The 10,476-nt window shown below is 44.8% G+C and overlaps 1 protein-coding gene across 1 annotated transcript in view; it reads left to right on the top strand.

The window, feature by feature from the left end:
- Positions 1-849: 849 nt before the first annotated feature.
- The window catches only part of LOC138666632 (zinc finger protein 665-like), a 128,604-nt gene continuing 118,977 nt past the window's right edge, over positions 850-10,476 (top strand). The window contains exons 1-6 of the mRNA XM_069754827.1: positions 850-905; positions 5,815-5,964; positions 6,094-6,273; positions 6,358-6,481; positions 6,565-6,662; positions 6,849-6,939. Of these exons, the coding sequence (XP_069610928.1) occupies positions 5,887-5,964; positions 6,094-6,273; positions 6,358-6,481; positions 6,565-6,662; positions 6,849-6,939 (571 nt within the window). The 5' untranslated portion in view covers positions 850-905; positions 5,815-5,886. The remainder of the gene's footprint in view (positions 906-5,814; positions 5,965-6,093; positions 6,274-6,357; positions 6,482-6,564; positions 6,663-6,848; positions 6,940-10,476) is intronic.

Here is a 10,476-nt window from a genome sequence, read left to right as displayed (position 1 = left end):
CCCCACCATGTCATAATTATGCTCCAACAACATTAGTTCTAATTCGTCCATTTTGTTGGCCTGCCTGCCTTGCGCAGGCGTGTTCTACGGAGGACAGAGAATGAACTTCAATCCAATATTTCGGCCAGCATGAAGCCAGCGGGTAAGGAAAGGGTGAATCAAACACCCGAAAACTCCGCCCATATGACCCAAAACCGGTCCCGCCAAATTCAGGTGATAGGTTCCCTTTAAAGGAAAAAGACTGTGGTTCCTCTGGAATCTCTCAGACGGAATGGATTGCGTCACATCTGTGAACTAAGCCATTTTGACCCTGCAGACAACTTTACTTTAGACATATTTGTCATACATAACACTGCTACACACATGACGGTAAAGAAAATGCATCATACACACGTCTCTGCTCCGTACACTTGGTACCCACACGGTTCCTCGCCATACATGTGATACAGACATGGCTCTGCTCCGTACACCTCGTACACACACGGCTCCGCTACGTACACCTTGTACACTCACGGCTCTGCTCCATACACCTCGTCCACACACGGCTCCACTACGTACAACTTGTACACACACGGCTCCGTACACCTCGTACACACACAGCTCCATTCCCTACACATCATACACACACGGCTCCGCTCCGTGCACCTCGCACACATACGTACACATACAGCTTCGCTCAGTACTCCTCGTACACACACAGTCTGCTACATCCACCCTGTAAATCCCTCCTGACCCCACACAGAAACTTCCCCTCATCCAGCACCATGACAACCAGCACAGCAGAGTCCTGCATACACTGAGGCCCCTGATCATGTGACCCCTGACTCCTCCCCTCCTGTGACCTCATCACAGGTCCTGTGCGCACAGAACAGCCATATATGTGGTGTGCGGCTCTGCAGGTGGAGGTAGGTGCTGGAGATTCCCCATTAGGGTATGTTTCCACGTTCAGGAAATGCTGCGTGTTTGACGCTGCATAGAGCCGCAGCGTCAAACACGCAGCGTCCAGATGTTACAACATAGTGGAGGGGATTTGATGAAATCCCCTCTCCACTATGCGTGGTAACACGCATCCGGCGGCCCTGCGATTTCGGACATACGGCGCGTCTTTAGATCGCAGCATGTCCGTTTACCTTGCGGCGCCGCTGCGCCACCGCAAGGTATAACACAGGGCCCTATATGTGGGGTGCGATGATTCCGAATGTGTGTAATGAACACATCCGGCATCATCGCGTCTCCAGAAGGGGGCGGAGCGAGTTTGCCGCTCCGTCAAAAACGCCAGCCATCCTGAACGTGGACACGTACCCTTACTGGGCGGGGGCAGTAACCTCCTAAATGCTGGTGACATTTCTCTCCTCGCTCCCATATAACTTACTGACGGCCGTTTGTTCTCCTCTGGAGCCGGAGTTTCTGATATTTCCCGCTGATGTCGCCGTATGTCAGTTGTTTATGAATCGTATTTAATAGAAGCTTCTGGGAACATGTAAATTATTAATGGGGTTTATTCCTTCTTTGGGGACAGATTCCCTTATCGTCTTCTTATAAGGGTATGTGCACACGGTCAGGAATGGCTCAGGATTTGATGCAGGTAAAATCTCCACCAAATCTGCATCTGAGGTCACTGGCAGGTCACCTGCGTTTTTGATGCATTTTTTCATTGCATCCTTTGTTTTTGTCACTTTAAATAAAGCTAATTGAAAGTTGGCTTCTGGGAAGGAAAAAAAAATTGATTTCCTGTTTGTAAATAGGTTATGTGCACACAGTCAGTAAACGCTGCGGGTTGGACGCTGCGTACCTCCGCAGCGTCCAACCCGCAGCGTCCAGATGTTACAGCATAATGGATGGGATTTCATGAAATCCCATCTCCACTAACGAGGCTGAAGTTGGTTTCTTATTCCATCAGTTTCTTTTTCAGCAATTTTTTCTTTTCTGTTTTTTATAGGTTTGACAACAAAAAATAAGCATCACAATAATAACATACAATGCAGCGAGGTGCCCTTATGGGAATACACTTAAAAACAGCTACAAAAACTTTAAAACTGGCACAAAAATGAGCATGAAAGTGGGCACCAAAGGGAGTTAATGAAAGGGTTAAATGACTTTGGGCCACTGATATCACAGTGCAGGCATATAGAACAGGGAGCTCCACATCAAAACCAGGTCTTTCCAGCCTTTCCCAAATGCGTTTTGGGCATCAGAACTGGCATCAAAGTGGGCACACAGTCAATTTTGGCCATTTGAATAAGTGGTGTTTTTAAGGGGTTAAATTACTTTGGGCCACTGATCTCACACTAAGAATACACAGATAGTGATGCCCTGCATCAAACACAGGTCCCTCCAGCCTGAACCAAATGCAATCTGGACATCAGAACTGATATCAACGTGGATAGACAGTCGATTTTGGCCATTTCAAAAAAGTATCTGATGTGTTAAAAAAAAAAACAGCAGAGGGAAACCAGTGACTGGGGGCCGATGTTTATAACCTGGGAAGGGGGTAATCCCATGGAGCTTCCCAGGCTATTAATATCAGCCCACAGCTGTATATTTAGTCTTTACTGGCTATTAAAATAGGGGGACCCTACAAAATAATAACGTGGGGTTCCCCCATATAATTAATAACCAGCAAAGGCTATGCACACAGTTGCGTCCTGATATTAATAACCTAAGAAGGGAACATGGATATTGGCTTCCCCCCTCGCTACAAACACCAGCTCACAGCCGCCTCAGAAATGGTGCATCTCTAAGTTGCACCAATTCCGGCACTTAGCCTCACTCTTCCCACTTGCACTTGCTCTGTAGTGGTGGCAAGTGGGGTAATAGTTGTGGGGTTGATGTCACCTTTGTAACATAAGGTGACATCAAGCCCGGTTTAGCAATGGAGAAGCGTCAATAAGACACCTATCCATTACTAATCCTATAGTTGTTATAGGTTAAATAAAGACACAGCCAGAATAAAGTATTTTGATGAAATAAAACACCACACAGTTTTCCCATCTTTAGTGTACTCTTAATTCCTGTGACGCCCTCGATCTCCTGTAATAAGCATAAAATAATAAACCAACACTAATTTACATAACGGTGAATCTTGTGACACAGCCAGATGTACATGACACAGAAAGTGGAGGAAAGCACTGAGAGAGGTCCCCTCCTTTTTTAATAAAATAAATAATAATTTAAAAAAATAGCATGGGGTTTCCCTATATATGTTAGCCAGCCAGAGTAAAACAGACTACTGGGACTGGTATTCCAGGCTGGTAAGGATCCAATATCCATGAACCTTACCAGCCTGATAATATTGGGCCGCAGCAGTCTGATTACCTTGGATGGCTAGCAAAAATAGTGGGATCCCCTCCAAAAAAACGGTGTGGGGTCCCCCTACTTTTGTTAACCAGCTAAGGAAAAAGCCGACATCTGCGGCCTGGTATTCTCAGGCTGGTGAGGCCCATGGATTTTGGCCCTTACCAGCTTAAAAATAGCAGCCCGCAGCCGCCCCACAACTGGCACATCCAAAGATGCACCAATTGTGGCACTTTACCAGGCCCTTCCCACATGCCCTGTAGCCGTGGCAAGTGGGGTAATATTTGTGGGGTTGATGTCACCTGTGTATTGTCAGGTGACATCAAGTCCACGGCTTAGTAATGGAGAAGCATCTATAAGACACCTATCCATTACTAATCCTATAGTTATATGGTCAATAAACACACAGCCAGAATAAAGTCCTTTAATAATCTTAATTTACCATACTTACTGCATCGCCTAATCCTTGACGCCCTAGATCTCCTGCAAAAAAATAACATAATAAACCAACACAAATACTCCCTGTCCGACGTAGTTCAATACCCGAGTGTCTCACGACAAGTCGAGCTCTGCTACATCTGGATGCCTTTGGCTGAATGGTGGCATGATATCATCATCCAGCCTGACATCCAGACACAGCCGAGCTTGTAGATGACCACCGGAGATAACTTGGTCGTGGCGGTCACCTGCACTGCAGTTCTCATGGTCAGCTGACCGTGTGAACTTTGCTAGTGACCGGAGATAACCCCGGCGGTCACGTGCATGGCAGTTCTCTCAGTCAGCTGATCTCATCGTGAGAACTGCAGTGGAAGTGAACTTCTGGCTGTGGCACAAGGTAAGACATTATGTAAATAAGTTCACATGCATAGTAAGCTGGGTTTCCACACTTACTTCGCATGTGACTATAAAGATAATGCAGTTTTACCACATGTAATGATAGTCTATGAGACATTTATGCTGCGGAGACTGAGCGTCTCTGCAACATAGGTAAACATGCTGCGGTCTGGAAAGATGCACCGCATGTCCGTTTACGCAGGGCTGCCACGGGCGTCTCTGAACGCATAATGGAGATGGGATTTCTTGAAATCCCATCCACTATGCTGTAGCAAATGGCCGCTGTGGGTTTGATTCTGCGGCTGTACGCAGCATCAAACCCACAGCGCTTACTGGCCATGGAACCATACCTGTCCTGGGGGTACTCTTGAAGGTATAGAGGCCTGGGTCTTCGACCTTGCTATACCTGCTTAACTCTGATCTGTCCCCTCCCCCACATCATGAGGTAAGGTAAACTAGACACAAAGACAAAACAGGGATAACAGCGGACCACTATCATACAAAAGCACTCACCAAATATAGGGATGAGCATAGGGACAGGGATGAATAAGCTGAATAGAAATAAGGACAAGGAGATAAATACTCACATACTCTAGCAAACCAGAACAAACTACAGATCACTACAACTACTATTTCAAATACACAGCTTAGCACAGGAAGAAGATTCTTTCACCGGCAAGGAACGAATACTCAGAGCTAGTATATGTAGGACAGTGTTCCCCAACTCCGGTCCTCAAGAGCCACCAATAGGTCATGTTTTCAAAATTTCCTTAGTATTGCACAGGTGATGGAATTATTGCCTGTGCAGGTGATGCAATTATCACCTGTGCAATACTATGGAAATGCTGAAAACATGACCTGTGGGTTGCTCTTGAGGACCGAAGTTGGGGAACACTGAGGTGATTAACAGCAGCAACAGCTGTGTGCACCACAGCTAAATGTTCCCAGCCAGCATGGAAAGAGTCTTTAACCCCTTCAGCATTGAAGGAAAGGAAATCCATATAAATAGGAAAAGAATCACACCATCTCTAAAGAATACCTGCAATTCATTACTTGTTGTGATCTTCTAACTCCAGGGATGTGACACCCTTGTGACACGCGCTCAGTTCACCGTTGTCCCATAGACGATGAATAGAGAGAAGCGCACACATCTCCTGGGGAAACTTTTCTGCGGTTCTATATACCGTTTGTATGAAGAAAAAAAGAGGAATTCAGCTCCGGAATTAAAATTGAGAACATTTATTTCAACATTTTAAAATTAGCTGTTTACAGATGACTGACAGATTATTGGTAAAGAACAACCATGAACTGCTAAACGCGTTTCGAACACTCTCTGTGTTCTTAGTTCTCAGCTCCACATCTTCTGGGACTGCTAGATCAGCTGCTGAGTTGTAATTTGATTTATTATTATGCTCCCTCCTATTATAGACAGCATGTCTATAATAGGAGGAAACATAGTTATAAAACAAATTACAACTCAGCAGCTAATCTAGCAGTCTCAGAAGATGTGGAGCTGTGATTGGCATCTGGAAGTGAGGGGTAAATGCACTCAACCCCATAGAAGACTCGGATTAAATGCCCAGAAGGACGACAAGCAAAGATTTCACATACTCAGTTCCAAAAGTAACAAATGTATTACATGGGATGCTTTATTACATTACATCGGCTCGTCTTTTTCCCATTCAGGTCCCTATAATATCGAATTAACTCAGTGGAGATCTTCTTTATAAGAGAATTTTCCCGGCTGACCCATCAAGGATGGATAGGGACAGGGACAAGATGGTGGAGGGGATATTACACCTCACCCTAGAGATCCTCTTCCGGCTTACTGGAGAGGTGAGAGATTCTGATGACGTCACATTACATCATTCTTATCTATGGGAATAACAGATGGACAGAACTGGAGAGGTGAGGACTCTGGAAATGTCTGTAGTGAGGTTTATTAATATGTCTCTCCATAACCAGGATTACACAGTAGTAAAGAAAACCTCCAGTGAGCGCTGTCAGGACCCTGTGTCTGAGGGATGGGGAAGACCCCTGAGCCCAATCACGGGGCCTCCACCTCACCCCCTGATACATGAGGACATCAATGACCAAAAGATCCTAAACCTCACCTACAAGATGATTGAGCTGCTGACTGGAGAGGTGACACTGCTGGGAATGCTGGGACATTATACAGTAACGCTATGAAAGGATCGGTGGGGATGATGGTATCATTGTATGTGTCAGGTTCCTATAAGGTGTCAGGATGTCACCGTCTATTTCTCCATGGAGGAGTGGGAGTATCTAGAAGGACACAAAGATCTGTACAAGGACGTCATGATGGAGGTTCCCCAGCCCCTCACATCACCAGGTAATAGACAGGACTATATACACACGGCCTATAATTTTCTGTATGTAAATAATGAATTCAGTTCCTGTATGTGTTTCCTCCAGTTCTATCCAGTGAGAGGACAACACCAGAGAGATGTCCCCATCTTCTTCTTCCACAGGACTGTAAACAAGAAAATCCCAATGTTGCTCAGGATCATCAGGTAGATGGAGAGAAGGTGTCATGAGATCTTTCCTATGATGTGTAGAAGGCTGTGAAGGTCTTGTTTTATCCACCAGTATTATATGTTTTATACTTGTGTAATGAGAACGGTGGAGATGGCAGGATTAGAGCTGATCATAGATGTGTCTTCTCCATCTGTCTCTGACTTTTACAATATTTGTTTCAGGGTGAAGAGCTGACCCATATTTATACTACAGAGACATATGTGAGGGGCAATGAGTGGTGTAAAGAGCAGATTCCTACAGATAACCACACAGGTGAGTAATAAACACTAAATTCTACTCACTCACTGGTACAATTCTGTGTATTATGGCACAAAAATATGTAAACCACGTAATAAAGCCTCAAGCTTTTACCACTTTTACTTTTTAATTCCTTCCCGACGTAAGTCGTAAATGTACAGTGGCTTAGTGGTTAGCACTGCAGCCTAGCAGCACTCTAATCCTGGGTTCAAATCCCACCAAGGACAACATCTGCAAAGAGTTTGTATGTTCTCTCCGTGTTTGCGTGGGTTTCCCCCGGGCACTCCGGTTTCCTCCCACATTCCAAAGACATACTGATAGGGAATTTAGATTGTGAGCCCCATCGGGGACAGCGATGATAATGTCTGTAAAGCGCTGCAGAATATGTTAGTGCTATATAAAAATATATATTATTATTATTATATTACATCAGGCTCCTCATGTATAGAGCTGGGTCAGGATTTGGTTGCTATACTGGTGTAGCACTGCTGGAATCCAGTGGCCAAAGTAGCAAGAGCAAGGAACAGCAAGCGGTAATTGACATCTTTGGACATAGCAAAGGAGTTGTAGGAAACAATCTGTAGATAAATTAGAACAGTCTCAGTTTAGAACGGCACGCCCCCTTGACCACTCATTGTGGATGCCACTATCCAAGGTTGACCTCAAGATTTAACAAGATAACAGCTGCTGGCGGAGCTGGACTCGACCGCCGGCTGCTAGAGGCACATGATGGCTGAATAAGACAGCCAGCATCAGCCAGAAAACAAATCAGGTTCAGTTTCTGGGCCTGCTTCAAGAAGAGGACCCGAAATATAAAAGTCCGGTTTATAGAAATATTAAACTAATTAAATTGTGCAGAATCTGCTAGGAAAAGAAAAATATTTAGTAAATAGAAAAGAAGACGAGACTTGTGTTTTATTCTGTTGGCGCAACTCTCTAAACAAAGCGCAATAAAAAGGGATCAAAAGGACAAATGTACCACTAATTGGTATCCTTAAAACTGTCTTCTCCCCACACCCTCATGCAGCTCCAAGGACAGAAAAGTAAAAAACTTTTTTAAAGTTCTAAGATTTTTTGGCATCACTTAAATAGAACGAAAAGATCTAATAAGTTTTGTATCACTGTAATCATACTGACCTGAAGAATCATGTTACCAGGTCATTTTTACCACACGATAACCACTGTATAAATAAAATCCCAAAAATAATAACAGAATTGCGTTTGTTTTTCACCACTTCATCCACTCGAGAGACCGTGACTGTTGTGTGGGGCAAAACCAAAAGGCTGAAATGAATTCTGCTCAATATTAATATAAAAATTGTATATTACTGTTAATTGTATCACTTAATATTGAGCAGAATTAAGTATGTTACGTGTTTATAATACCTATGCTTCTTTTATGAAGCCACTGTATCTCACTAGCTCCCCCACATAGTGTGATGTCCACACAGCATTTCCACACACGCAGTATTATTCTTTATTTATATAGCACCATCGATTCCATCGTGCTGTACATGAGACAATACGACAGTATGATGCTTCCACAGCCCCCCAACCTATTATGCACATCCCCCTCACATTCACAGCCGCCACACAGTATGAGGCCCCATACACCCCCCACACACGATGACTGTTTTTACAGCTTCCCCCACATTCACATGCTATGATGGTCCTCACAACCCCCAACACACACTATGAAGGTCCTCATAACCCCTTCCACCACACGCTATGAAGGTTCTCACAGCCCCTCACACATGGTATTATGATCATCACAGCCCCTCCACAAAGCCTCCCACACAGAATGATGGCTCTTATAACCCCCCACAGACTGTATTATGTTCTCCAGAGCTAGTATGAGGATCATCACAACCCCCTACACAGCATTATATTCTTCACAACCTCCAGACATGGCATGACAGTCTTCACAGCACACCATGCATAGTGTGATGCTATTCATAGTCCTTCACACATAGTGTTGGTTCTCACAGCTCCTCATACATCACATGAGGTCCTCACAGCCCTCAGCCTATGATATGATGTCCCTCACAGCCACCCTATACCTGGTGAGATGGTTCTGTCGGCCCCCTTACCCTATGATCATTCGCACTACAATTGACCGACAATAAAAAAAATATTCACCTTCAATTTAAAAAAAATACTCACCTTGCCCGCGTTCCTTCTGCTCTCTAGTCTAGTCTTTGCCCTGATTCTCCACAGAGCAGTCGCGACATAGTGAGTGACATCTTTGCATCTGCTGTTTTAAGGCTCACTGGCTTAATGGTGTAAGGAGGAGTCGGTGGCTCCATCCTTTGAGGAAGCTCTACACTGAACTTATAAAGAGAAAAATTGGCGACAGGCATACTCAAATATGAACCTATGGAGAAGACTGCCTCAACAAAACGGCCTAATACCATAATATATTTGTCCCTGCTTTGAGGTCTACTGTCTTAGTCAGTTGATAATTCCATTTTACTACAATGTGTGGAATAATTATAAGGCAACTTTTTTTTTGAAGTGCCTTGAACAGTAGGGTGGATTGCCGCTGAGGGAAAAAAAATCTCTTTAAATCTTCAGCTTAGCGAGTGTGACTTGGGATTCAGTGACTTTGGATTCAGGGAGTTTCCAAGTGAGGAATTACTGAATTGCTATCTGTATTTTATTAATACTTTGCATTTATTTTTTTTATTTAACAGTTCTGTCTGGTGCAATCCCCATTAGGAAATGTGCTCCACTATTGTTAATGCCATCCAGTGCACATCTTGCCACATGTATGCAGTCTTTGATCAGCCGATCGAGGGTGCATACTGCTGTGCGAGATATGAGCACATTGTGCATTTGGAAGCCGAGATTCTGGATCTAAATGTGCAGCTGGCAACACTGACATCCATAGACAATATGGAAAGGAGTTTGCTGCTCTCTGAGCAGACGCTAAATGGGATAGATGAGGTGGGGGATGATAGGATGGAGCTGCAGGACGGTGAAGTAGCAAGCTGGGTGACAGAAGGCCGGGTAGAAGAAAGATTGCCAGGTAGGCTAGTCCTGATCTGGCACACCCCAATAAGTTTGCTAAGTTGGCAGATGAGGGGGGTGCCAGTACAGGGGTAGCACTGCTGCAGCAAGGCATGTCCTCTGAAAGCCGGAGGAGTGACTGCTCCAGTAAGTGGATTTTTGAAATGAATACACTTATCCCAAATGGACTCAACAGCGAGATTGAACCTTTTGCCTTCAACAAATAGACCCAGCGCTTCCTACCACCGTATGATATAAAAGCACCTCTATTATGCACCGGACCATCCCTGAAGAAGGAGTCTGCCGACTCCGAAACGCGTTGGATTAAGCTTTTTGGTGCATTCCGTCAGCCGATCATGTGTATCATCACGTACATGTGACGTCATGCGAGGTCCTGCAGCTTCACTGCACCTCGCCGGCAACTTGCTTGTAGGAGTGCGGTCTTACCGCGGTCTTACCTTTTTACTCGTAGACCTGAAGAAGGAGTCTGCCGACTCCGAAACGTGGTCTTACCGCTGAAGATTCTGGATCACCGCCGGGAAC

This window comes from Ranitomeya imitator, chromosome 2, assembly GCF_032444005.1.
Source record: "Ranitomeya imitator isolate aRanImi1 chromosome 2, aRanImi1.pri, whole genome shotgun sequence".
Lineage (NCBI taxonomy): Eukaryota > Metazoa > Chordata > Amphibia > Anura > Dendrobatidae > Ranitomeya > Ranitomeya imitator.
The sequence above is the reverse complement of the archived record's forward strand: the minus strand, read 5'-3'. Positions and strand labels throughout refer to the sequence as shown.